Raw genomic sequence first — 27500 nt, 5'->3', positions numbered from 1 at the left:
CTCGGACATTCGTGGAAGAAGTCTTAAGTCTTGGCTTAAGTCATCAGTCGTTCAGTTAGTAGTTATTCAGAGTTCAATCTCCTTATTTCAGGGAGACGACGTGGTTGCTGTTGCGCAGTATCAGTATGTACGAAAAGCGTGCGGAAGAACTGTGTTCTTTTCTTTCGATCAGGAACAAAGCGTGGTCGGCATAGTTTACAACATACAGATTATGCGTTGACTTTTCATCTGGCGTGTTTCGGGGCCCATCTACGTCCTCCTTGACACGAACAAAACGTGCCTCTCCAGTCCCTCCACATCCTTTGTGCTTAATATCTGAAGGGCAACATGTGCATTAATAGGTCGCCAAGCACACGAAGCTGATACATGCCGCGTGGTGCAGGATGAGATAATCACATTCGGACCGGTGTGCATTGACCTTAGCAACAAGAAAATCGAATTGTCGAAGAAGACATGTCAAATCGTGCGAAACATTTTCGTATAACTCGATCCTGGTTTGTGTTGCCTTACCGATGCCCGGTTTGTTGCCCGATTTTTGCATGGGTTTCCCTACAAGTATCGTTCATTACGTGCGGCAAATGCGGACCGGAACCGCTGGCAACTTCGTTGGCCTCGTTAATAATCAAAATATCCGTTCCGCTTTTTTATGCTTGATGAAAATTTACTAACATGATGACGCAACCACCACATGGCGTTATCAGCCTCTTTCTCGTTATCAGCGACACATTCTCTATCCTCTGTCGGCTTCCCTTCCTGGCACGAGGCATCATCAACTGTCATGTTATTACAAAAAATAGCATTAAGTTACTGCAGAGGATGGGACGAGAAATTGGCATTGGCCGGTACGTAGTTGCGGAACTATGCGTGGTGATAAATAAATAGTCACGGATGATTTGTCTATATTTACGGAATAGGCCGCTCTACGCGCCGCGTTTCGGACCGCGGAAAAGGAACGATCAAAATCATCCCGTCTCAAATATGCATTTTATCCTTCTCTATTCTCTATTTTCTATTCTGTTGCTACAGTAGTAACTTCCGCCATGTCGCATGGACTCTTATCTCTTCTAGACCTCGGAAACCAACATCTCAACTCATCAATCTCCGGAAAAGGACAAAGTCTGCCTAGGGCAGTGCCTCATGTACTTGGATGCGGCGTATCAGATGTTCCACTTGCCCCGGGCTTTAGCCGCCTGTGGTACCAAATTTGTCACAGAGTCTGGGTACTTTCTGATCTCCGTGGACGTAGGACTTTCGCTATTAAGACCAGTCGTCTTCTTGGCAATAGCGGCCCTATGGTTGCTGCCGATGTTTTTTAGCCAAGTCAATCTCGATCTCTTTCCCCATAATCTCATCATTCCATCACCTTCCACGAACAGCTTTATTGTCAACTACAAGAAGTGCGAACTTGTCGAGCGCACTTTCTTCCGTGTCTGCGATAGTATTCTTTCGTGTACTATTGAGTCAGCTCTTCACCCGCAAAAGCGCACTCTCGATTATCGCACAGAGCCTGATATACTGTCTCCAAAACCGAACTATATGGCGATGTTAAAAGAATTTGCTTGTCAAGCATGTCCAAAACTCAAGAGGAGGAGAGCGGCGAAGGAGAAAGTAGCCCAATGCAAGGAACGGAGAGGAGAAAGAGTTTAGCAGAAGGAAAGAAGAAGACAAGAGGAGAGAACGGGATAATTGGGGTGATAGACATTAGCCTAAGTGAAGAGAAGGAGGAGAAAAGAGAGAACGGGAGTAAGGAACCGAATCAGAAGGGGCCCTCCGGAGATCAGAGACGGAGAAGGAGAGAGGAAAAGGGTGCCCAAGGAATGAGGAAGATTGATCAGCTTGCAGACTTAGAAAAAGATATATAAAGAGCTCTTCGCGTAGACGAAATGAAAGACAACCTTCATATCCTTCTCGCTTCTCTGGGTATCTTTCCAAGGAGGTCCCACTTGAATCCGCTACAAACTTCGCTAGCTTCTGAACCTCTTAAGTTCCCAGACTGGACTAAACCGTGGTCAAACAATCGTGGTAGCATCAGGTGGTTTCCGGTCTTTCCCAGGACAGTAACACCGCTACACCCAAGTTGATACATTCAAGGGCAGCAATGAGCTCGGTGATGGTTCAAACCAAGGCAAAGACAGTGATAGTGGAAAAGGTCCAAGGAGTGGTTATGGAAAGCAGGTGAGACGCGGTGGTGGCCCTGGCCGAAATAGTCAAACTAAGAGCCGAGTTCAAGGTGGCTCTAGACAAAGTTCTCAGAACCAGGAGCGATGTGGTGGGAAGACAGTGATGGGTTGGAAGATGGTGTGGGAGAGTAAGAAAGGAGTTTGGATCCATTGCTGAAGGTCGTCGAGAAGGAGGACCGGAAACAGTTTGAGTGGACTACAACATCTAGATGTGCCCATGAAGCGAAATATTCGTGTGAAGGGCGAATGCGGGATGAGCCAAGTATAAGGCCGAGTATTGATGAATAAATAAATGTCTTTGCGATCTTCACAGTTGTGAAGATTCTATATACGATTGAGATCCCTTAAACTCAGAAAGTAGAGCAGGCGTGATAGCTATACCCATTACATCGTCTGATATGGATAAATGGTCTTCAGAGTTCCACATTATAAGCTAAGACATATAGGAAGTACGCAAATCCTTCAGGTGGTCCAATCTCTCGGTGGGTGAGCGTGAAATTGCGACGATTCTGCATGTATCTGGGGAACATGATTATAACATAATATCAGCTTCAAAATATGCAAAGAAGAAAGGGAACAGAGCCCACCGTTTTCGGAAATGGGGTTGACCAAATGTGAAGCTTCATTTGATATGGTAAGCATGGTGCTAATCCCATCGAAAGGCATCACTCACTAGGCAAATTTAGACCCTTTACATTTCCGTAAGACCCTGTATATATATCTAATGAGTTCACAATTGACATGCAATATCTACAATGAAGGAGACTGTACCGGAGAGCTTCTGAAATTTCTTGTGTGCAGGCTTTGATATCTTTTTCCGGGGGATTCTATGAATTGTCAGATCGACAGACACCGCGGAGGAGGTTTGATGCGTAGCTCACCCACGGGTCGCCCTTCGTCGTCAACATAGCGCTGTTGGCAAGCTAAGCGGCAGTCCATAGTGAAAGCTCAATGACGGACTCACTCCATCGTTCCTGAGTACATGTCAGCTGGACTTCAAACTTGGCAAGGGAATGAACCAGCCTTTATCGATAACTAAGTCAAATTCATTTTCTCCAAATTTAAGATCCATTACATCCATCTCGAGCCAGATCATTTCTGGTCGTTTCTCGACGTGTCGTTCTTGCATCTGTTCAATGACAATTTTGGAATACTACGACCGATGATTAGTCTCCTGTCTCCCCTTCCTTCATTGTTGCATGCGACGACTCACATCAATATTGACAATGTTCTTCCATCCAGCATCGTATAGTACTTCGCCGAGTGCCGAATTGCCACATCCAAGCATTAATATTCTCGCATCTTTGCCGGCATCGATGTCGGCCGTAAGTTCTTCAAAAAAGGGGACGAGATAAGACGGCGAGAGAAACCAGTCAAATGTGCGGCCATCGGATTCTCTACAGGAGCATGACTTAGAATACAATGGCCCTTCATTAGTTAGACGTTTAAGCTTACTTCGCGTAGCGTTCCTCCCTATACCATAATATAGTCTACCGTGAGCTTCTCTTACAAGCGTGAAGGTTGTGGACTTACCAGTACTCGTGGGTTCCATACCCTTCATTTGTTGGTGGGAGGTTTGCCTCGATGTTTGAGCGCATAATTTTATGTTTACACCTGATATTTGATTATAATAACTGGTTAGACGATTGATGATTAGCAGAGCGAGATAGACGATGAAGAGCAATTTTAGCGAAAACAAGAACCGGCTGTGCCTGGGGGGGAACCCCCCACGCCGTGTCCGGCTTCGGTTGTTGGCCTTGCACGCGTCACTCTTCACTCGTTCTTCTTTCACTTTTTGACATCCATCAATCCAACTGTAGCTCCTGAACGTACTTGGATACGGACACCCCGCCCTGCTCCACCCCCTCAGCCCCCGCACAATAACAATGGCCTCTCCAAATCCCGCCCAGTCGACAACCATCCTCTTTCGTCGGCTTACCTGGCAGTCCGCTGTTACCATATCTATTCGGCTCGCAGATGGTGAGCCAGGTGCAGGCAATGCGTGTGACAGGTATTATGTGAGTTATTTCATTCCCAATATAGGCTGGAGGATGTCTCTCGGGCGATGTTCACCGAGTAAGGTTGTCGGTTGTCACGAACATCGCTGGCGGGTCGGCTATAATTTTATTCAGGTTCAACGTGCTCCAAACTATGCAGCTGGGGCGCCACCATGCATCAGCGGTTTGCGATCGAGCTGAATGCTTTATCTTTATGTAGCCAATTCCGCTAGAAGAGCTACCACGAATGATACGGGCTTTATTTTTATCTGCCCTTACCATGCTGAAGCATCGCTATGAACTGTATGACCGATATTATCTTTCTGAAGCGACTTTACTATGTCAGTACTGGTCATACGTGCTGGAACCCCTGCCATTCCCATCTATTTATCTTCTTTCATATTGCTCGAATGCTCACCTTAAATTTAGATCAAAGCACCCAGATACTCTTACCTACCACTTTTCATCCCCGAAATACGAGAAAACCTAGTCGAACTCGCCCTGGATGATGCACAACTAGAGCAAATAGACGAGAAGAACTGGTGGTTTGAAGAGGAAGTATCAGAAGAAGACAAGCAACGGTTTGTGCGACAGGGTGCTTGCAGGTGGTGAGTAATGATACATATTGGATGATCGACTCTTACGTGAGAAATAGGCACTGGCCCATAGACCTCGTTGATATCCATTCGTTCATCTCGCGTCCTCAACCTCTCCCTTCATCGATCGAACTGTCATCGACTCCTCGCGTGATCAGTCTCCTTCTCCACCTCTCAAATCCTCCGCAAGACCGTTTGTTAATGCCAAACTCAATAGAAGTGTGCAAATCCCAATGGCTGAATCAAGTGAAGGAGGCAGATTTTGTGAGGTGGCGGAATACCAATCGAGTGACAAATTTGAGAAGGGTTGATCTGGAAGCAGGATGGGATGGGATCGTCAATAGTGCTTACATTTACCCCTTTCTCTGACCGTTGACATATTTACTGAGTCTTTCTTTGCAGACGACTTTGACTTGTACGCTCAAATGGTGAACAAAATCGTGCCCCTTCCCCTGCTGACTTCTTCCAACCCAACGCAACCATCGAGACCATCATCTGCCGACCCTTCGGGTCCCCCACGAGCTCCCGATTCGTCCTACGCCACAAGAGCAATCCCATTCAAGATCTATCTGCCTGATAATGCCCCTGTTATCCAAGAGATCGTCCCGCCAATTTCTGAATCTGGTAAGACGCTCATGTTTTCTGTCTTTGTTTCTATTCACGCTCATGCATACGTTTAGGTAAACCCACAACCCTCCTTGCAGTATTACAGGTCCATCTCCCACTTCTTTTCCCCATTTCGTCTGAAAACCCTTACGAGCTCGCCTTCCCCATCGCTCAGGGAATATTAATACCACAAGAGGCAGAGGTGGCTTGGATTGCGAGCTGTCTGTGTGGAGTTGATGGCTGGGTCAGAGTCGGGGTGTGTCTAAGTGCTGCTTGAGACCCAGCGGGAAGCCGATGTCAAATGGGAGGGGTAGAAGGTGTTGTACAGGTATATGTTGTATATGCGGTAGAATGAAGTGTGTAAAATTTGCAGATGTGCAAGACCATTGCTTCTTTGCTTTTGTTTCGGTGATTGGACATTTTTTCTCGGCGAGTTCCACTCTATAACATTGTGGTTTGACATTACTGCTTGACTTCATGGGGTCGAACCGAAATAGCATGGACAGGAGCTTCCACCACATTCATATGATTATTCAACGTTACAATCCTTCAATATAAGTCACGCATCTAGTCAATGGAAGCGCGAATATATTTCTTTGACACCGGCTAAGCGCCTCACTTCCCTACTTCGTCGACTTTCTCTGGTCCTTTTTCCCAATAAGCTGTAACATGCTCTCAGCATAAATGGATCTGATGTACAACATCGATTTGGGTACTCGAAACGAGAGAAATGAAGAGCGGTGAAAAGGACAACTCACTCACTTCCCAGGATGACCAAGTACCACCAGGGCATGCGAATCTTCTCATCATCCTCCTGTGAATTGATCCTCAACAGTGTACCCGTCTAATAGGATGCAATGACTCGAGAATGAATCGCGGAGAAGGGCCAGGAAATAGCTTCGGCATGGAAGAGGAGGAATACGAGGACAGGATCGGGGACGAAGAAAATTTAGTGTTGACCGATGCTGTGAACGACTGCATGGAGAAAAGGATGATTAGCTATCTGTAATAAACGAGAAGAAAAGCGAGAAGGGTTGATATACGTACAGTACCCAATCTCGAAAGTGCTTGAATCAATAAAATTAGCAGAAGGTTTACGGTCGTAGAGCCAACGGTGGGATAACTAAACGGCGCGATATTGAAGGGTATGTGGGTAGGGTGAAGGAGCTCGAAACAAGAACAAAACCGGCCGAAAAGATGACGGCCTAATGTGGGTCAGTTCCTTGCTTTCCACAGACCGGAGATATGGAGGAAAAAATCTACTCACTCCAAGATCATTAAATTTTGACCAGTCATTGACTTGATCCGCCCAGCTTTCGACTCTTAGGAAGGCCTATTAAAAATCTCCATTGATGCAACATTCTCAATATGAGCTGGTCAACCTTTCTTCATATTCGGCATCGAATCGCAGGGGATGAATATTGAAAGAGCGATACGCCTTTTTTGAATGCCATGGGAAAGCGGACGCCGGCGACTCATTTGTCCCTCAGGCACAGCAGCCGCCGGGCACGCCGAGAGACGATCGAGCTCGTTCCCACAGCACGATACGTAGATAACAATTTGTGACGCATTTCTGCAAACCTACAAGCGCCTCACTTTCACATAACAATCAAGTTTGCCTAAACTCATTCACAACTGGGAGAAGAAAGGGAATGGCAACATGATTAGCAGTACAGTAGTAACATACCGCTATGCATACAAAAGCTCGTATTCAGATAAACCCAAACAGGAACCCAAAACCCAAAGGAAACGAAGCCGAACAGATGGAATTCAGATTATTACTCCCTTCAGAAGGCATCCGACCCCATTCACAAACAACTACTTTTTCAAAGAACCCCGGCTTGCTTCTCAACCCTCGTTTTCGTCAACAGAGTAATCTCATGAGTCAGAAACTCAGCCGTATCAGGTCTATGGCATTAAATCAGCTCTCATATGAATACGTGAAGACTGTAACGCACCTTGTCCTTGCAATTCTCAGTAGTACCTCCGCCATCCTCTCATTATCATCTCCTTCGAAGCTCGATCCCTTCATTCCGCTCGACAGCCCATTCGATCTTCCTGCACCTGCAGCCCTGACCGCCGCACTACACCTCTCTTTCAACTTCGGCGTTGGCAAATCCATATACTGCCCAAGCATAATAATATCTTTGTACGGCCCAGATTGGAGTTGCGCAAGCGGCACACCCAGTTCAGTTCCGTCTTCGGCTGCGTTAAAAAATGATTTCAAGAGTTGAAGCCATCTGAAAATGATATCGACTTCTTGAGGAGGAAGGGGAGATGCAAGGTATGGTTTATCGGACAGAGGAGGGACCAGGAGAGAGATGGTTACTTCAATGATGCGGTGCCAAATGGCGAGCATGACTCGGATACGGGTGTTGAAGGTGAGGGTGACATAGAAGATGGAGAACTGCTTGACGTTAGCATTTGTCTAGAACGAACGGAACGTTTGATACTCGCATTTTCATTGAGGTATTCAAACAATGGCCCCAAACTATACTCAATTTCCTGTTCTGTCAACGCATTCTTCGTCCTCTTCTTATCCTTCAGAGGCTTCGTGAGAGTCTGTAACGTAGCCACTGAAAGTTGCGCCTTGATGAATTCCCCCATTTTATCCACGATTTCCCTAACCATATCTTTTGCGACTCTATCGCATGTTCTACTGGCGGCATCGAGGTGATACTGTACATCATGCTTCTCTCCTCCTTCCATGCTGATGCGGATATGAACGGTGCCGCGAGGGTTTAGCGGGAGCACAATGTCGCGGGTGGAGTAATCTGCGAAGAGACGAGGGTCGAGCTTGAATGTCGATGTACCTATGAGATCATGCTTGCCTACGAGCTGACGATCATAAACCTGAAGTTCGAGAATCTTGACAGCGCCAACAGAAACCTCAAATGATTGGTCCCTAACGCCGGATTCAGCCAAAGTTTAAAATCGACACAAAGACATAACACACCATTTAGGATCCTCTGTCCCCAAGACCGTTTTTGTTTTGATACATCTCTCCCCCGATTGCTTATCCAAGACAACGACAAACCCGTCCGCCGCTTTCACGAGACCCTTGCCAAGCAAGCCCTCGCCTCTTAAGATCATGACTGTGAACAAATGTCTGACTGATTTATCAGGTTGAGCACCACTCAGATGACGAGCCTTGATGATACGTGCAGTGTTCTCAGCTTCCATCGCAAATGCCATATCTTCGAGGCATGTTTTGGCGGCGCCCATGTCGGTGAGCTTAACACAAGCCTACATTCATTTATCAGCTCACGTTTTGTAGCAATCCAAGGAAGAGGCTCACAGCAGGAGGGATTAGGAAACCTTCAATCTTTTTTCTCTCGAGGTTCTTCACCGCTTGCTGACCTTTAGCGAACCAAGATCCCGCCTTCCCTCCCAATTTGCCTTGCAATTCGGAAGCTGGCGTAGGGGCCTTGACGGGGTTTATATCATGCCTGAACAAACTCAGAACGATAGAAGCGTACTGGTTGACAGCATACGAGACGGTCTATGATTAATGGATCAGTTTATCAGTACTTAGGAAGTTGGAGGTTGAGCGACAACTTACGCGAGAATAATCAATGAGATAGACCGCACGTTTGTATTCGCCCAAAGGGAGTTCGTGTAAGATGACTTGAGCCGAACCACGGACAAATTCAAAGAGATCAATGACTGATTGACTGTGTCTGTTCTCTCCTTCTGGGACCCACTACCCTATCGTCAGTTGCGCAACATTCGACACAAGCAGAGACACTCACGCTATCCATCCCAACACTCCTTTCCACCCACTGTCCCACCCTGTTAGCCTCTGTATCCTTCAGCCAAGCTCGAACATGAGGTTCAAAGAAAGCATCAAGATCAAACCCGTGGTCCTGTTCAAAACAGAGATCATCCCACAAATCGAGAAGCTTGCCAATGGTTTCATACAAAGTGAAGATATCAGAAGCAGAGCCTCGTGGTTTTTGCAGGATGTGGATCTCGGCCAAGAAAAGAGGAAGCTGACGATTGATAATAATGCTTGCCGGGTCAAGAATGCTATGATGGGTTAGTGATGACTCTCGGAGCTCATGGGCTCACGTTTGCAATCCTCTTCCCCAGATTTTTTTCACGTTCGAGACCTCTCTCTCCATCCACATCGCCACTTTCTCCAGTCCCTCTACAACCGGATCCTTGTCACTATTCCCAACCTTCACGACCTGATCATCACGCATCCCAACCCCTCCAAGGTAATTATTCACTGCAGCGACGTACTCCGCAATGGCAGATCCCTTTATCTCATCCGAAAATTTGTCCAAAACCTTGGTTGCTTCTGGCTGGGAAGCAAAAAGTTCCGGGGAAGAGTTGAATATGAGAAGGAGGGATGGTGGAGGTGCCGGGGGAACTGAAGAGGTTGTGGGGAAGATGGTGCCTAACGACTTTGATGCCATATCAAGTAACCGTTTTAGAATTTGGGAAAGGACCGCTGGTAGGGGGTCTCCAGGTCTAAGACCAATTGCGATAAGACCAATGCCATCTGCAATAATCTTTGCAAGGGAAAGCTCTTCTCTTGTGCCGATGCTTTCCTCCCATCTTGCTATGATCTCCTCAATCTCTTTCTCCTTCTCTCGCTTACTACTGATTCCCCATACCTCTCTACACCTCTCCAGTAAATCTCGGGTCTTGCTTCCATGTCCAGCTTCCGCAGCGCGTGCGGCCAATCTGCCGAAAACTTCCACTGTTCGAGGAGGTGTGAAGAATGTGTTTGAAGGGTCACCTCGAGGACTCATAGGTGAGTTGTACTCTGACGCGGGGACCGGGGTTGCCAGATCAGGGAAGTCTTTGAGGATGTTAGCAAGCGCTTTTGAGAGGTATGTTTGGCGGTTCTTTTGGGAATTTGTCAAGGGAGGAGGTTGGGCCGAGAGAATCGTCATTGCTCGTTTCAAATCAGCCATGTAAAACTACCATCCAATATTAGCTCGACATTGAAACAATGTGACTACATACCTGCTCAATAGACATCGTACCGGACATAATCTCCAAAACATCCTTGTCCAGCGTCTCTCCCCTCACACCCCACACTTGAGCCACTGTTTTCACCATTTCATTCACATCTCCATCCCACACCGGGCTCGGCTTTCGTCGCACAGAGTCTTGTGTTCTAGGACGACCGATTCCGACGGGGCTTTTTTTCTCAGGAGTGACAAGTCCGCTCGAAGCGATATCAGCGTTGGGTAGGGGTGATGGAGCGAGCATGTATGACTGAACTTCTGTGCGGAGTCGCGCGAGGAGTTCTTTTTCTTTCTCAGTTTGTGTTCTCGTCATGGGCGAGAAGTAGGACGAGCGGGGAAGAACATTGTAAAGAAGTTGAAGGAAATGAGATTGGTGAACGTGTTTTGCAGCGCACCCAGTGCCAGCAGGAGGAATGTAAGAAGAGAACACTGGAATCGCGTTAGTTCGGGTACACTCGTCGCTGGTGGATTACTCACCTTCAAGCAAAGTCGGAATTTCGCGCAAGTTCAAGCCACTCGGTGTCTTGCTTCCTTTCTTAATAATGCCAGTAAAATTCTTTACTGCACTCTTCCACCCCATATCCCCTTCTTCCGCACTTAAAATACCCCAGAACTCAAGCACGAAATCTTTGGGAAGTTTGACAGCATCTCCATTGTCCTTGTGCTTTCCCAGCGTCCAAACAGATGATTTACGTCGGAGAATTAGAGGTGGGGTACCGGGCGAAGGCGGTTCGGGTGTATGAGGGGGGGTGCTGTACACAGAGGTGGTGATGTGCGAACCGTTGGGAGAAATACCGGTAGCTGGAGGTGAGGGCAAAGGCGGAGCGGATGTACCAGGAAGGTAAGAGCGGTGGGTCATCGAAGATGAAGATGAGAGTCTTTTGCTGGGTGCTAAAGCAGCATTTAGTAAGTGATGGTGGAGCACGCTACTTTTAGTCAGTGCGTAGTCCGAGAGGGGTGCCATTTCAGCGACTTACGCGACTCGCAGAGAGTACCGATACCCCAGCCTATCGAGTTCATCTTTGACTACAGCTTCTGATTCAGCAGACGTGCCCGAAGCCACAGAAGTATTGCTGTTAGGCCTCTGACCCATATTGACACTGGCTGGAGATGCTAAAGAGCCCACAAAAGAACTTTTGTAGGGTGAGATTGGCGGAGCGAGACTTGACTGATTCGTAGAGACGGTTGAGTCTGACGCAAGTCGGAGTGGGAGGGGTCGAGGAACCCCTGATCGTCTGGACTGCATCTTGAATATTATCGCTGTAGAGTGTGAAAACTTTAGATCTGATGAGAATCAAGGCGATGTGCCGTGAATTGCAACGATTGGATAAAGCCCGGAGAGGTGATCGCGGCTATGGTAGTCACGTACGGTAGAGGTCAGGAACAAAGCTAAGGATAGCGAGCCTAACCAGTAGTAATTCGTGGATTGTGGCTGTGAAGTGTGGGTTGTGGGCGCAATATTCTCGAATCACTTGAGTGCTAGAGCAACCACCGGCACTTCAGCAAAGTCAAGAACATGACGCGTCTCACTCACTTGGTAAACCAGACTGAATCTTCTAATATCTGTAACCCTCTCGGTATCAACTCACTAAAAAGTGTACAGTATGATGCTGAAGAGAAATAATTGATAATTTGTGATAGACGTTTGAGTCTCAAAAAGATGGACAGGGAGACGGATGTATTTCCGGTGCAAAGCAAATGTTTTTAAGTTTCGGATCAGCAACCATCAGCAGATTGGCTTTTCTAGATCCAGGGCCAGGCACCGTTGATCGCCCCCCCCAACGGTCAAAAATAGATAGACAACTGTAATTAATAAGGTAAAAAAACAACAAGTAATCATACCACGTGATTTCTGCGGCTATGTCCGATTTCTCTCTTCCACTTCATTCATGACTTCCGCTTCAATTACTGCCTGCAACGAACCGAAGCAATAATAAGTTCTTTGAAAAGCTGTCAGTCGCCGTCCGACCATGTAATAGCAATATATTCAAGCAACATGGTTTTTTTATATATGTTTGCCACGCCAAATCCCTTCACGGCTCAAAAGTGTAAGGATTGATAGTAACTGACTCTAGTGATGCTTGACAATCGTTGGGACTTTGTGATGGGCCTACGCATACGGTCACCCAATGTGGAGCAATATTTGGCTCCGGCGGCCCATATCCCTTTTCTGTAGGTTCTTCTCTCCCTGATCCCATGGCATTCTTAGTCTAATTATCTATGTCCAGTGAACTTCCTCATACTGAGCTTCTCGTGTTTTTGTTCACCCTGTTCGTCAGCGTCGGCGAGATTGTCCTCACGCGACATACTGCTTTCGGGTTCATCGTACAGTTCATTAGTCGAAATCTTATCAATTGCCATTTAGGCCTGATGCGCATAGAATGACTACATATAGTTTGGCTCTTGCTTTGGCCTTGATATCACCCATAATAATACACGCCGAAACTCCGGCGCTCCCCATTAATCACTCACAACTCCATCCGCTCGACGGACTGTGGGATGAAGAACAAGGAGAGAAGGTCGGTAGAAGGTTGTTCCACAAAGGGGCAGGGTCGAGAACAACAAGGCCAAAGAGATGTGGGATGTTTCAACCCATGGATTTATAATGCCTAAATGATATGTCTCTTCTCAGAGCTATTTGCTATCCTATTTGGGAAATACGTGGATTAAGAGCTTAAGACAGAACCCTTCCCTTTTGAAACCTGCCCAATAAATTGATATGTTAATGTCTCAACTGGCAGTCTCGGGCCCAGTGAAGGAAGAAAAGCGTCTACATAGCTCAACACAGGTGATGAATGCGCTGAATTGATATCATAACACTATAAACAGGCTAGCGAGCTGGAAGCTGCCGGGGCATGGACCGGACATTACTGCTGTGGTCGGCCATTAGCGTAGGTCCATGAGAAATCCGGTACTACATCTGACTAAACTCACATGAAACTTCACAGGCAATTAACGCCCCTCCTGCTGCCTCTCATCCTCCCTAGCCATCGTCTGAACGATCGCATGTGCTTCCTGGATATCATCCTCGTCCCAGGGCTTCAGACCATAAGCCTGCATAAAGCAGGTCCAGTCGCCATAAGACTTGACGATTTGATATTCGGCGGCCGTGAGCGGGGGGGCTGTTCGAGCATGTCAGTAGAGTCCAATGCTGTGCATGAAACGATGCCAAAGATGGAGAGACAAGTTTTAAGACTCACCAAGACCATTGGTAGCAGGCATCTTGAAAGTGCTTGATAGAGATACTGAGAGTTAGTCAAGAAGCTATGAAAGTTCAGATGAAGAGGAAGAATCAAGAACAAAAAGCGATTGCAATCGCACTGACACCCCCGGCCGACGGGAGATGGGCCGTTTCCGAACCTCCGATCGCGGACTGATTTTTTGCTAGTAGGGCGCGGATCCATTCTTCTCATGCATGCTCACCTTAGTACCAGGCCAACGAATGCAAGACATTGAGAACAAACTGTGAACGGGTGCTGCTAATTAGTAAGGAGCCTATCACATTCTTCAAGCCCATCGGGACTGAACGAAAAACATACCTATTTCTTATCGAATGACGACACTTCCGTCAGCAGTGACGTCGCTTCGAGATAAGCGCTCACCAAAGAAGCCCGACGCGTCAACTGAAATGACATCTCTCACGCACGTCAGCCGGCTTTTTCCATCTAATTACTTGAGAATCGACCAAGATGTTGTTAGGACTTCCCACAAACTACTTGGGCGGTAGATTTTTCTATCTCATACCACTAAAACAACAATCCCACATATAAGAAAAAGCGATTGTTGAGGCAGAGGGAGGGAAGTTTGTCACATTGAAAGCGATTGTTGAGGCAGAGGGAGGGAAGGTTGTCACATGTCAAAGTATGTTCAGCCTCTCCTCTCCCAAATTTTCCGACTAACGGTGATAGAAATAGGTTCATGGGCCGCTGTACTTTATCCTTTGAGACCACCCTTCCCTCCTCCGCTCATTCCGCGAAACTTAAGTATATTTCTCTTTAAACTCCCCTCTCCCTTTCGTTGGCCTTGCCGGTGAACCTCATGAAGAAATATCCAAAGAGATGAGGGTGCCATTTGTTCCTGAGCTGTTTTGTGATATCGACTATGATAAGACCGGCAAATTATTGAGCGTACCGGAGAGTAAAACGCTTACGGAGGCTGGATTTAGGGAAAATTAGCAAGGGTATTGACGAAGGGCGAAAGTAAGTTGGATTTTATTCATTAGATATATGGGAAGCCTGACTGATGAACCGGTTGAAGCACTTGACAACGACAACAACCCGCTCAAGCTACCTTTCCTGGGCCGAAGTTTTATTATTTGCGTTCACTCTGATATGCCCACAGCACTCGCCAATGTCAAGGTGTGAGTAAAGCCCTTGGCTTCTCTAGAATTACAATACTTATGTCCATACATACAGGGCCCGCCAGATAATTGATGAGTACTCCAGACGACGGAACTGCGCTTGATTGATAACTTTGAAGCGACAAAAGCAAAAGGTCAGAGTCTCTTTAAGGAACCTACTGTGTTTATTGAGAAGTATATAGTCCACGCAAAGCATGTGGAGGTTCAAATCTTTGTAAATGGGGAGGGACATGTCGTTCATATGGGAGAGAGAGAGTGTTCAGTGCAGAGACGCCATCAGAAAGTGATTGAAGAAGCACTTTGTGTCATGTTCGAATCTGATATGGGTAAAGGTAAGGCCCATATCTCATAATGTTTAACTGTGAGTCAATTGGATTTTGATCAGATGTTCGAAAGCGCATGTGCGAAGCAGCTGTCAAGCGTGGGCAGTTGATGAACTATCGCTCGGCAGGTAGAGTGGAGTTCGTACTCGACATCGACTCTCCTCACTATGATTTCTACTTCTTGGAACTCAACGCGCGTATCCAGTGATCCATTTACTGCAATTTTATCGCTTTTTATCTGACAAAACACGCTCAGAGTCGAGCATGCAATCACCGACGTCACTCACCTGGTCTCGATCTCGTCGCACTCATGATCCGCCAAGGCCTCTCTCCCAACCACTCCTTGCCACCTTCCGACCTTCGACAAGAAGATTACATACATTTTGGAAGGACAATCTATTGAGGCGAGAATATACTGTGAGAATCCGAAAGCGAATTTCAAGCCTTGCCCCGGACAGTTACATGCAGTAGTTTGGGCAGACGTTGTAGCGTAAAACCCCTAAAGTCTCCTACCGATATGCCTCCATTAGGTTCCGTCCGCCTCCACCCATGATATCCAAGGCTGATGACGGACTGTACGACTGTAAAGGCTGCTAGGGAATATAGCCTCCCAAAGATTTGGCTTTGATGGTCATAATACATACGATGAAAGTACCCTATGTATCTGGGGATAGATTGGTATAGTGGTAACAATTAGTTACGCTCGCGTCTCATGTCGAGCAGGTTGGCGTTGCTGATACAGTCTTGCTGTACTTGTGCTATAATGCGTCTGCCTATAAGGCTGCATATACGAAGATAGATTATATCTAAGGAGAACACCACAGATAGCTAGCCTAGAGTGGACTAAGTACCTAGAGTGAACTGAGTAAAAAGAAAGTAAAAGTAATAAGGTATCCCACTTCAGTAAGCAACGGCTCTACTCCGCTCCTTGATCCCTGCGGTAACCTCCGTCATGTTGATAAATAAACAAGTTAGTGGGTGGGCGAAGTGATGTGACATGGCCGTAGGGCCATTGCATTACAACGAACGTGAGGGAGAAAGGACGAATCGATATCTACGTGCGTAGGTCAAGGTAAGCTGGTGCTGTCGGACGTATATGCAAGATCAAAAATCTGTCTGACTGTCAGTCGTCATGTACACTGGTACCACTGTGACACTTCTCTATGACTCCATGATAGCCAAGGTCGTTGTGTACGGCGGCATATCCATCAGATGCTGAAAGTGCTCGACACACCATCTAGGAAGTCAAATACATCGTCGACGACAAGTGGTGTAGAGAGGCCATAGAGTTCTACACAATGAAGATCTCCGTAAGTTGGGTCTTGTTGATATCCCCCCAACACATCGGAATCGGACTGATTAATGTTTCAAAGGTGTTTGTCCTTGCTGGGGAGGGCGGGTATAGGGGCAAACGAGTCGCCGGTGTGGTGCGTGTTATTTACTGAAGGAGACACTGTGAACCCGGGAGACGTGTTAGTGTATCTTTTGTTAGCCAAAATATATACATTTACGCTTTGCGATAAGGACTAACAATAAATAAGAAACAGAGTGAGATGGATAAAGGGGCAGAAAGGTAGTTGGCGAGCAGGAGGGGGCGAAACAGAAGAAGAAAGGATATCCCCTCTTTGGCTTGTAGAGGGAGCTGAGCTGCCTTTATAAGTGCCATTTTGTTAGTGACGTATGATAGTCGCCGAGTATTGCTAAATCATCTGAGAGGCACGTATTGTAGTCATCGCCTCTCAAAATGGAGAGATAGTAACGCAGCAAAAAGCTCGATCACCAAAATGCATTCAATCTGATACGTATGTAAACTTAATAAACATGACCAATGACTAGACTATGCGAAAACTTCTCTGAACTGAAACCATTTAGTCCAACTCGAATAGAACGAGCTCGGCGACATCAGAACCAAAATTCTGAATCTGGATGTTCTCCCCTACTTTACCGCCTTTGATGAAGACACCATCACCTTCACCAAGGACGGCCTCCTCACCGCCGCCGCTAACCTTGAGAACAGGACCATTCTTGCCAGTAGTGTCGGCCTTTTTGGTGCTGTAACCAGAAGTCTGGATGAGCTGAACGTAAACTCGCTTCTCATCCTTGCCAGACAATAAGGGAGCGAAGATAGTGTGGTTGAGGGATTTGCCGGGGGAAAGAATGGAGGCGAAGAAGGTGAAAGGAGAGTGGATCTGGCACAAAAATCGATGTCAATGGCAGGCTCCAGGAAGATAACAAGTACTTACGGGGGTGGGACCTAAACCATCTCTCTTGTCGATGACACCCTCAGTGCCGACAGGAGCAACAATCTTGCAAAGTTTGTCCTTCTTCTGCTCATCGGTAAAGTGTCTCGCGTAATAGCCGGGCTTGAGACCACGTTCATTGGGTGTAGCCCATATTTGGAGGAAGTGGTTTGGGAGTGAAGAGTGGGAATTGAACTCGGAGTGGGCAATGCCAGTACCACCCGAAGTCATTTGGATGTCACCTCGCTTCATGGTCTCAATGTTGCCCATAGTGTCCTTGTGAGAAAGCTCGCCGCTAATGATGTATGAAAAGATTTCAGCTTCTCGGTGAGGGTGAAGAGGGAAACCGGTGCTGGGCTATGACGATTAAGTCAGTGTCCACCAAGGTGTGCAAAGGAGAGGGAGATACTTACGGCGACACGATCCTCATTAATAACCCGGAGGGAACCGAAGCTCTCGAAGTCTTCGTCATAGTAGCTGGCGAAAGAGAACGTGTGGAAGGTCTATCAAAATTAACAGATGTCTAACACTTGCTACAATGAGTATTACTTACCTTGAGCCATCCGTGATCTGCACCACCACGAGTTTGGGAAGCTCGAAATTGGAGTTGCATGTCGTTAGCAGTTGCTCTGGTGCTCTGATAGCGAGCTGAAGTTAAAAGTGTAGGCTTGATAAGACTGCGAGTAAGTGTTGGCAGCTGAGTTCGATAGAGCTCCGCTATGATGGCGACTGTGACAGTGAGCAACAATGCTCGAAGTTGAGTCCTTGACAGAATATTGAAGATGTAAAGAGTTAGAAAGAGCCCGACGACCCCTTTTATACCTTTTGATAGGAGTGTCGTGCTGAGCAAGTCTTCCCAGGAGCTGAGGCATGTCGTGTAATGCGACGCCGCTTACATTCGAAGAATTCGGCAAGGGTGGGGGCCCGCCGCGGAGTTACTACCTGATTAGGAAAGTGATTTCCCAGATAAACGTCAGGAATTAATCAGCAGGCACCGGGACCTTTTTGAAGGACGAGAATAGTTATCAAGCAACTTGATTGTGAATGCACACTGCACGCAGTTCTATTGTAAGTTTTCAAAGAATATGCTCGAATGCTCAGAAACTGGGCTTCGTGGACAGAAGATGGTAGAGTTTGCCGGAACATGTGCGAATCATCCATGTTTGCTGAGCGATAAACGCTGATGCATCATTCTTAGTGCACATAAAACCCCCACGTGCACCCCCCCCCTCAGTCGCAGATGCTAAAGAATGATAAGATTAGGCGAATGCATGCCGAGCTACGTTACAGCTCAATCCTCTTGCTATGACGAACCAAACTGTGGTGAAGTCGAGCCAACGACTAGTCAACAAACGAGGCTTTGCTCTGCTGTCCGTTGATTCTCCCACTTACTGAGGAGACAAGGGACGAAAGAGATCACGTATTCCACATATGCAGTTTTATCTTGCTTAGCTTGAACTACGGCCCCAGTCACCAGAGCAAAACCGCCTTCTCAAACAGATTTCGTAGGCCAAATTTCAGAAGGCTGCCGGTCGTCCCTCCGGCTCTCAAGCATCCTCTCGATGTAGGATATACAAGCAACACGAAATTCTTGGAATATGTAGGCGGTACGCCCGAATTTCTCGCATTATTGCGCTTAGTAAGAAGGGAAAATGCGCCGCATATTTGGCCATCGTACATGGAGTTTTCTATTTCAAACGAACTGATCTACAACAAGCTTATGCCGCCAACTAGAGTATGGCTTGGAAGGGTGTAATGAGTCAAAGGCACTCTCTTTGCCGTCAACATTCAGAAGGTAACAAATATACATCCTTAATTGAAGAGTTACGATCAACCCATCTCAACGTCTGTCTCACTTTTTCTCTGTTCATTTAACTCAAAGATACGTATCCTCAGGCAATCGGAGACCATCATGAATGCCGGCACCCTATTACCCACCGTCGTCAATAATAGAAAACACCTTAGATTATCCACAGGCAGAGAAGAGGGAGAAAAGACAAAACAAAAGGGGCCACTTACCATCAACCTTCCACCGTCCACAGTAAGCATCGCTCCGTCAAAATATCCTCCCGCTTTACTGGAAAGCAAAAGCACAGGGCCGACAATCTCCTCTGGCAAACCGGGACGACCTACATCCATCCAAGCAACAAAGGAAAAAAAAGAAAAAGTCAGTTACTGGCTTCTCGTACATGACATGAAGGAAGAGCCGGGGCAAGGGCATGGAACTTGCAAGGGAGGTGTACTGGAATGGACGAGGATAGGAGGTGGTGGAGATAGAGCATAGGACGTACCGACAGTAGATCTCTTTGCAGCTTTGGTAGGGATTTCTCCTATATCATACTCAAGACCTTGACCAGCATCGTTCTTGCCCGTCATCTCGGAAGGGAAGATACCAGGACAGATGGTGTTCACTCGAATCTTCAACCTCAACGTAGGAAAGAGTATCAGTACCGACCGAAAGATGGGAAGGCGGATAGAGGAAAAGTGGGTGTGAAGGAACGGACGTACGGGTGAAGACGCCCCGCGAGGAGTTTACCGAGGTGAATGGCTGAGGTATCATCAATACTTGAATGGTCTAATCGGTGGAAGGGCGGGACATACCAGCAGCCTAAAAGAATAGATGTCAGCAAAAAGGTCTAGTTCACGAGACCTCAAAGTCAACTCACCTTGGAGACACCGTAAGAAACACTTCCCGTTGCTCTGGTGGTCAATTCAGAATCAGCTTCACTATTGCCGAGAAGGGAATATATTCGACACGTACCGCTGGTTGGCCAAGCCGGCGATGGAGGCGATAATGACGACGCTGCGAAGGTCAGACTTTCGCAAAAGGGGGATCAAAGCGCAGGTCATAAAGTAAGGGCCTTGAAGCAATAATGTTGGGTCAGCAAGGTATCTCTGTGCAAGCAGATGAGTTGGGGTTTTGTCGTGCTTACCATTGATGTTGACTATCGAGTAGAAGCCATGGCAAGTATACAGGCGTTAACTCAATGCAGCAAGGTTGAATGTGTTGAAAAAGTGTCCTTACTGGCGTTGGAATAGTTGAAGTCATCACTAGGGCAAATGGCCTTAGCTGGTGATTATACTAATACAGCAAAAGGGGACCTACTCGTCGTGGCCTTCCCACAAGAGCTTCTCAACTTCGTCGGCTGAGATAGGATCAGTGATCCATCACTACACAAATGGCCATGGAAGAGGAAACAGGATTAAGAGCTCTACTCACGGTTATTGTGATCCTTGATAGTCGTTTTATAAGCTCGCATCACACCGGCACAGTTGATGAGGGCATCGAGCTACACAAATAGTCAGCCGTCACATCCTCTCATCTAGCACTAATGATATCCACCTTGGACTCCTTGGCAGATAAAGCATCCGCAATAGCCTTACATCCTTCCTTGGTAGAAACATCCCCTTGAATAGGGATGATATCCCCGCCAATTTCCTTGGCAGCTTCTTCAAGTACCTGTTGACGACGGCCTGTGATGTACACCTTGGCGCCATTTTGGACGAAACCCGAGGAGATAGCTATCAGTCAATCATCAGCACCCTATGCCGAGAGCGTGTTGTGGAGGGTGTTATACCTTTGCCGAGACCTGTGCCACCGCCGGTGACAAGGACGACCTTTGACAAGTCAACAACATCCGCGACTAGACATCTAGGGAGTCTGAGCTTACCTTGCCCTTGACGTCAAAGATATCTTGGAGTTTGAGAGACATTCCTGTTGGTTATTAATTGATCGATTGCTTCGATATCCGTGGGAAAGAAAGATACAATCTACAGAATTTAGAATATATAACATTACCATTAGTTTACGGATAACGACGGTTCAGATCATCTCGACAGAAGTAGTCGTCATCATCTCGGCTCGGGCCGGTCGGACATCCCGGCCTAAGTAAAGGCTGGGGCTGGCCCAATTACGTAAATATATGATAGCGGTGATGTCCGAAGCAGGCGCGCGTTAGTTATTTATTACGATCATCAAAACAAATGTTGTGCGCACCGACAGAAGACGGGATTTGCACTAGAAAACGAGGTGCTTCTTCACTGCCTATACACCACTGCGCTCATATAAAGTCAACGGTTCGCCGACATATCCTGGAGTGAAGAGGACAGACCAACAAGGATGGCTGCTCTCCAAGCTGCTCTCCTCGAGTGGGACATCAACCTTCCCCACCTGGAACAAGGACGTATCGCACCCGCCGTGGAACAAGTCCGAAAGTATATCTATCCCAGGAATCTACATCAAGTCGGGAGCGCAAAACCTCGTAAGTGGAACGCGGCATGCCGTAGCTCACCAATCGTTTTCCAGAAATATCTCCCGAGGTCAGCCATGCGTTCGCCATAGTCAAGCAATACGACATGTCGAAATCAATCTTTGACGATTTTTTGGACGATGTGGAGAATAATTTTGAACTGGTAGAGTATGATGTGCTGGCAGCTATAGAACGGTTGGAAACGCCTGCAGAGGATGACGATGACAAGCTGGTGCTGCATACCATGTCAGGCCTCTTTGAGCGTTTGGCAACATGGCAGAGATCATGGGGTTTGCCTCTACGGGCGTTCCAAGAGTGAGTCCTAACGTATCGTTACAGTCAACTTATGATGATGCAAGCAACATATACGTCGCTCTTTTCACCCGCAAATTCCACCATCTTCTCCATTCATCCTTCCCCCCTTCCTTCCCCGACCATCTCTTACGTTTCCTTCACGCCTCCCTCGCTTCCCTCCCTGAATACCTCACTAACCCCCCACCGCAACACGATTACCTCCAATCCGTACGCATCAACTACCAAAAAGTGCTTCCACCTACACCGCACCTCTCGCGGCTCGGGATTTTCCCAAGGTATGCGGGAAGTTTGAGCAAGGTTGCGCATGAGGAGATTGAACGGATAGCGAGGGAGGAAGCGGGAAAAGGATGGGGGCAAAGAAGATTAGGTAGGGCGAGGCAGAGGATTGGGGATGGTGTTGCGAATTGGTTATCAGGGATGTTTGAAGGTGAGTCCAAGAGAGGGTGAACGGGGATGATTGCTGATTATTTTGCAGGTAACGAAGCTGTACAGGGTGCACTACGGCCAATGTTCTCACGGTTCGACTATTTCCTGTGTAAATGCTTTTTTGATATAAGGTAAACGTTTTTATACGATACAGCAAAGAGCTAACCATATAGAACGGACGAGCTGTTCGACATTATCATTGATTTTCCCGATTCTATGGCTGCTCTTGAAGATCTCAAAGAGTGTTTATTCAAAGTCGATCAACGTTTAGAACTAGTCAACAAGCTAAATGCTGCGTGAGTACTCGTGCCATCAACATCGGGCCCTTTATTAACCCCTTCCACAGGAATGTTAAACGTCTCCTTCATCCCGGCGCCGAAACCCACGTCATCCTAAACATTTACATCTCCACCATCCGTTCTCTCCGTATTCTCGATCCCGTCGGCGTCCTCTTACACGCTGTCGCCCTCCCTATCCGGGAACACCTCCGAAAAAGGCCAGATACTATCAAATGTATCGTCGAAGCGCTCGTCCAGGGGGAAGAACTGCAAGATGAGAATGAGGGCGGGTTAATTGGTGAAGGGGATAGTGAAGCAGAGGATTTTAATGATCCGAAATGGGAACCTGAGCCGGCGGATGCTGCGCCAGAGTTCAGGTCCGGCAAGACGAGTGATATCGTCTCCACGCTGGTCAGCATATTTGGTACAAAAGAAGTGATTGTGAAGGAACTGCAGAATTACCTCGCGGGGAGGTTATTGCAAGTAAAGGATTATGATGTGGTGCATGAAGTGAGGACGATTGAATTGCTAAAACTGAGATTTGGAGAAAGTGCGTTGGCGGGGTGTGATGTGATGGTGAAAGACGTGGCGGATTCAAAGAGAATTGATGGTCATGTCCAAGAGGAGAAAAAAGTGAGTTTGTGGTGTTTTGTGGGGTTGGGCTGAAAACTAAAATCTTTGTTAGTCTGTCGTACACCCTCTTGTTCTCTCAAAAGTATTTTGGCCAAATATGCCCCGGTCATCCCTCAAACTGCCGTCGAAATTACAAAAGTACGTCCTCTTTCACCCCACACTTGGTTCACTGCTAACTGCCTCCCTGCCCCGCTTAGGATACACGCCGAATACGAATCCTCATTCCACATATTCAAACCTGACAAGCACCTCCGCTTCGTCCCCCACCTTGGTACACTCTCACTGACCGTCACCCTCTCCGACCGGACTGTCACAGTCGACGCTACGCCTCTGCAAGCGTCGATTATGGAATTGTTTGAGAAGCAGGATGTATGGGCGGTAGATCAGCTCGTGAACAAGCTGGGAGTGGGGAAAGGAGAGGTGGGGAAGGCGTTGGGATGGTGGGCGGAGAGAGGAGTGGTGAAAGATGAGGGGGCAAAGGGATGGAGGTTGCTCGAGTTTGCAGAAGAGGAATTTGAGGGAGAGTAGCATTATTAGGGTATGTTTTGATAACGATAACATTGTTGTGCATGTATAACGATCTGCCATGTTTGTCGCTTGACCGGATATGCTGGAGAAGGTGTTGGTCCATCCAGTGTCGATGCCACACTCGCGGTGGGTCAACTTGCATCGACACGCGGTTTATTTGATTTCGCCGCTTAAATATTACGTACTTTCCACCACCAGCTCGTTACTTCCATCCTTCGTTCTTCCCTGCTCACTTCCCTCCCCCGCCCCTCCGCTCCTCAGCCATGGCCGCACCGCCTTCCCCGCCGCCCCCCGCTCAACCCCCTGAGCCGGCCTCCGAGCCACCGTCTGACGCACAGGCCGCCGTCTTCCTCACCCGCCCAGACAACACAACCCGCAGGCTGAACGCCGCCACCCCGTCTCGAGACGACAACTCTCCTTCCATCCTCGATCAAAAACGTCAACTAACGGAGCTCCTCAAAAATTTCTCATACCAAGCCCCGACTGGTATACGTAGTAACACATCAATCAGTCCTCTCTGCTTGTCCAAGAACCCTTCGTCGAACGGCAGCGCCAGAGAGACCGAGGCGGATACGGACACGTCGTTTCATCCTTCGCCTGTCGACTCTCACGCACTCCATCACCCGTTGGAGATTGATATCTTCACTCATAGGGATGCCGAGAAACTTGTAGAGTGGATTGGTAAGAAAAAGAATCCTCCGTCAGCTCGGGCGGTGGCGCAAAGATGTCAGGTATACTTGAATCAAGAGTTGAGTGATGCTGGTTCATCGCCGGTGGAAGGGTAAGTGACATTTCTCACGCAGTATGTCTTGTAAAGAGGAGGTATAACTGATAGGTGGCTGTTTAATAGCCTGCTGGCATCAGGTCCCCCTTCTGGAACATGCTCAAACGATGGCAAGACTGTTTTAGAGGATGCATGTCTCGACCAACTTTATTGGGGCTCTATTGTTGAAGGGAATAGGCCAGACGAGGAGGAAGAAAAGGAGCAACTTTATAGTGATCATCCTCCGGGTGACTCTCAGGAGCAAATGCTGGATTCAGAAACCACATACACCGATCAAAGACAGGTGACGACACTGGACAATCTCCCCCTTCGTCCTTCGCTCAGCAACCCAATCCCCCCATTTCAACGAGGCACCCCGCAATACAACACTACCCGCTACGACGGCATGACCCTCAATGACTCTTTTATCACTCCTGCGGACCACGATCTCCTCCAACGGTTGAGCGTCAAGACTAGGCGCTGGAAACGACTCGCTTCGTCTACCCCCTCCACGCCTTTTCCGGCAACCTTGCCCTCTTCCAATGTCACCCACGACGGCGTAGATGAGCTTGGATATCAAACCGACATATTCAATCTCATCCTCGCCGCCACCCTCGTCATCGAACATCGTGAAGAAGAGCTCCAATCGATGGCTGACCGCCTGCATAAGGCCATTGTCAAACTCCCGGCCCGGACGGAGAATGTTGCAGTCTTTCCCTTTGCGGCCAGATTTGGATGCGTCGAGTGGACAAAAGCAAGGGATCCGCATTACCTTTATCCGTACGAGAAGCCGTTTGAGGTGTGTATATTTGTGAAGAACGTTGTGAAGAACGGTCCCGGCTCAAGTGCGACTGCGAACACGAGCACAAGTATAAACACCACCACTGACAAGGATTCACAAGACGATTCCAACAGAAGCGTCAAATACAACCTCAACCCGAACGAGAATTCCAATCCCAAGACCAAACAACCTGAGCAAGGTCGAGGTGAATACATTCGTACAAGCATGGAACGCGTCCGAACGGCAATCATGGCAAGGCGACCCATACCCAAGACCACTACGGAGGCTATCCTGATGCTCAACATTACCATTCTCTTCTATTCGACTTGGTACGGCTTGGATCCAGATGGGGTCCCACACAAGGTCAGCACAGACAAGGATCGAGTCAGAAAGGTGGTACTGGAAACTTTAATTGAGACGCTTTACCACGAGGCTTATGAGGGGTAAAAGATTGCACCAACGCCAATCGATTTTAACGACTATGATGATGACCATATTACGTTTTATCATGTTTCTGTGTAGCTTATTAGCGTAGATGTAACTTTACGTGACATGTAATTCGATGAACCAGTAATTGTGCATCACATCATTTTGCATAATACGAGTACCGTACTACCAATAAGGAATCTGCACCAGACAGAAAGTCAAACTCAAACATTAGGTCCTAGCCTGCTGTCGTTATCGTCATTCATCCACATCTAAGATACGGAGGGGTATAATCCATGTACGCTCAATCTCGACATTCAATTTGCACATCAAGACATGGAAAAGCTAGAGAAAAAAAATAATGAAAAAAATAAAAGAATAGCTTTAACTCAAAGCGAATATAATATGGAAAAAAAAATTGTCCGTTGATTCGAGATCCGTCAAACTCGATTTGCTCAAAAGACATCCTGAGTTCGTTGGAGTGGCGTATGTTGTAAGTCATTCAATGCAAGACGGGGGTGTTGTGTCGATGAAATGCGCGTGGAAAAAGATTCTTGGGGAAAATGGGAAAATGGATCATCAAAGGATTGTTGAGAGGTAGCACTCGGGTACTTAGATGACACCGTTGAAAGGCACACTCTTTGGTGTAAGGCCGGCGACGTCCTTGAAGATGATGGGAACGACAATGAGAGCGATAAATATAGCTTGGATAATCAAGTACAGAAGACCGTCTATTCGCTGTACATTAGCGCCCAGACATCCATTTGACGGAAGTGACTTACACTTGAAAACAATCTTTCGTCGTTGACTCCTCTGTCTGAAGCTGTAAATAGGAGGCCTGATTTGCTGATTGGGCGCCAGCCAGAAAAGCATAGTAGCGTGAACTCGGTCAAAGTAAGGGATGAACATGGGAATGGTAAGGAGGGCGAGGAGCACTAAAGTTGTGGGTTAATGCGGACATCGAAAGATGACGACCAATACACTTACAATGGCAAACAATAAAGTCGGCAGAGTACAAGCCCATTTCGATTGTCTTGACAACGAACTCTCGGGCGGGCTGAGAAAGTGCGTGAGAACCCAAACCACGGTTGAACCAAACACCCTGGAAATAAACGTCAGTATATGCTCAAGCCTGTGCAAGTAGATAAAAACGTACAGTCCACCAAGCCCTGTTGGTTTCGTCGTGCTTGAACTCTCGCGACAAGAAAACAGCAATGAGGAACTTGAAGATACACCTCTGCACACTGATAACAGCGATGATACCAAGGACGGCATGGGAAGTGTTCCAAAGCTCAAGGAACCAAAGCAGCTCGAAGAAGACAATCATACCAGCGACAGCACCGAAATGAGCGAGGGCAGCCATTGTGGCTCCAAACTGATGAGTGTACGAGTTCAACTGGAGGCGATCATCAGCTATTGTTCATGATAAATGATAAAAGAAAAACCTTACACAAGGGCCGAGGAAGACAGAAACCAAAAACAGAGTAATCAAAAGAGCCATGTTCCAAACAATAGGACCAAGGGCGATGATCGCAATCCTGACCAAACCAGGCTGAACTTGACCGTCCACAGCGAAACTCTTGACGAAGAGATAACAGATCACAAAGAGGATAGCCAAACAGATGGGGCCGATGATCTCTCCGATCAGAATAGCCTTCCAGGGAGCCCTAGGCACATCACTCGACAACTTCTCACTAGGGAGACCCAACCTCTTGCGCTTGAAACCAGTGACCCTAGTTCGGGACAATCGACAGTAACCGACCCAAGAGTTGGCATGTGTTCGCGAGTTACCTCGAGACATCCAACGAAGGAACTC

At 47.4% G+C, this 27500-nt stretch overlaps 10 protein-coding genes across 10 annotated transcripts in view; 4 read left to right on the top strand and 6 right to left on the bottom strand.

Annotated features, from left to right (window-relative positions):
- Positions 1-3165: 3165 nt before the first annotated feature.
- On the bottom strand, positions 3166-3778 carry CNBN2450 (hypothetical protein; the record flags this gene model as incomplete). The annotated part of the gene is made up of 4 exons (XM_766707.1): positions 3166-3333; positions 3394-3577; positions 3636-3653; positions 3714-3778. 4 exons carry the CDS (start codon positions 3776-3778, stop codon positions 3166-3168), a joined length of 435 nt encoding a protein of 144 aa, XP_771800.1.
- A 288-nt stretch (positions 3779-4066) lies between these two features.
- On the top strand, positions 4067-5656 carry CNBN2440 (hypothetical protein; the record flags this gene model as incomplete). The annotated part of the gene is made up of 5 exons (XM_766706.1): positions 4067-4198; positions 4607-4785; positions 4833-5116; positions 5176-5397; positions 5454-5656. 5 exons carry the CDS (start codon positions 4067-4069, stop codon positions 5654-5656), a joined length of 1020 nt encoding a protein of 339 aa, XP_771799.1.
- Positions 5657-7205: 1549 nt separating this feature from the next.
- Positions 7206-11454, bottom strand: CNBN2430 (hypothetical protein; the record flags this gene model as incomplete). Its single annotated transcript, XM_766705.1, has 11 exons — positions 7206-7287; positions 7338-7786; positions 7837-8284; positions 8336-8625; positions 8678-8881; positions 8942-9064; positions 9132-9408; positions 9451-10310; positions 10357-10790; positions 10839-11287; positions 11339-11454. The coding sequence occupies 11 exons, from the start codon at positions 11452-11454 to the stop codon at positions 7206-7208; spliced, it is 3732 nt and encodes a 1243-aa protein (XP_771798.1).
- A 1859-nt stretch (positions 11455-13313) lies between these two features.
- Positions 13314-13583, bottom strand: CNBN2420 (hypothetical protein; the record flags this gene model as incomplete). Its single annotated transcript, XM_766704.1, has 2 exons — positions 13314-13483; positions 13562-13583. The coding sequence occupies 2 exons, from the start codon at positions 13581-13583 to the stop codon at positions 13314-13316; spliced, it is 192 nt and encodes a 63-aa protein (XP_771797.1).
- A 1489-nt stretch (positions 13584-15072) lies between these two features.
- On the top strand, positions 15073-15447 carry CNBN2410 (hypothetical protein; the record flags this gene model as incomplete). The annotated part of the gene is made up of 3 exons (XM_766703.1): positions 15073-15082; positions 15173-15237; positions 15301-15447. 3 exons carry the CDS (start codon positions 15073-15075, stop codon positions 15445-15447), a joined length of 222 nt encoding a protein of 73 aa, XP_771796.1.
- A 1465-nt stretch (positions 15448-16912) lies between these two features.
- Positions 16913-17897, bottom strand: CNBN2400 (hypothetical protein; the record flags this gene model as incomplete). The annotated part of the gene is made up of 4 exons (XM_766702.1): positions 16913-17233; positions 17288-17641; positions 17698-17787; positions 17838-17897. The coding sequence occupies 4 exons, from the start codon at positions 17895-17897 to the stop codon at positions 16913-16915; spliced, it is 825 nt and encodes a 274-aa protein (XP_771795.1).
- A 1317-nt stretch (positions 17898-19214) lies between these two features.
- CNBN2390 (hypothetical protein) lies at positions 19215-20997 on the bottom strand (the record flags this gene model as incomplete). The annotated part of the gene is made up of 13 exons (XM_766701.1): positions 19215-19244; positions 19304-19413; positions 19474-19709; positions 19793-19832; positions 19886-19892; positions 19951-19984; positions 20046-20229; positions 20310-20335; positions 20391-20430; positions 20505-20574; positions 20628-20806; positions 20863-20902; positions 20956-20997. The coding sequence occupies 13 exons, from the start codon at positions 20995-20997 to the stop codon at positions 19215-19217; spliced, it is 1038 nt and encodes a 345-aa protein (XP_771794.1).
- A 407-nt stretch (positions 20998-21404) lies between these two features.
- CNBN2380 (hypothetical protein) lies at positions 21405-23714 on the top strand (the record flags this gene model as incomplete). The annotated part of the gene is made up of 8 exons (XM_766700.1): positions 21405-21546; positions 21591-21849; positions 21894-22276; positions 22325-22406; positions 22449-22571; positions 22622-23186; positions 23239-23324; positions 23384-23714. The coding sequence occupies 8 exons, from the start codon at positions 21405-21407 to the stop codon at positions 23712-23714; spliced, it is 1971 nt and encodes a 656-aa protein (XP_771793.1).
- Positions 23715-23977: 263 nt separating this feature from the next.
- CNBN2370 (hypothetical protein) lies at positions 23978-25705 on the top strand (the record flags this gene model as incomplete). Its single annotated transcript, XM_766699.1, has 2 exons — positions 23978-24495; positions 24565-25705. 2 exons carry the CDS (start codon positions 23978-23980, stop codon positions 25703-25705), a joined length of 1659 nt encoding a protein of 552 aa, XP_771792.1.
- A 591-nt stretch (positions 25706-26296) lies between these two features.
- The window catches only part of CNBN2360 (hypothetical protein), a gene marked incomplete at both ends in the record, with an annotated part of 5956 nt that continues 4752 nt past the window's right edge, over positions 26297-27500 (bottom strand). The window contains 5 exons of the mRNA XM_766698.1: positions 26297-26415; positions 26467-26619; positions 26672-26786; positions 26841-27080; positions 27135-27500. The exon at positions 27135-27500 is cut by the window's right edge and continues 187 nt beyond it. Coding sequence (XP_771791.1) covers positions 26297-26415; positions 26467-26619; positions 26672-26786; positions 26841-27080; positions 27135-27500 — 993 coding nt within the window. The remainder of the gene's footprint in view (positions 26416-26466; positions 26620-26671; positions 26787-26840; positions 27081-27134) is intronic.

The sequence above is a fragment of the Cryptococcus neoformans genome, chromosome 14 (genome assembly GCF_000149385.1).
Source record: "Cryptococcus neoformans var. neoformans B-3501A chromosome 14, whole genome shotgun sequence".
NCBI classification, from domain to species: Eukaryota; Fungi; Basidiomycota; class Tremellomycetes; order Tremellales; family Cryptococcaceae; genus Cryptococcus; species Cryptococcus deneoformans.
Note: the sequence above shows the minus strand (reverse complement) of the source record. Positions and strands in the feature narration are given on the sequence as shown.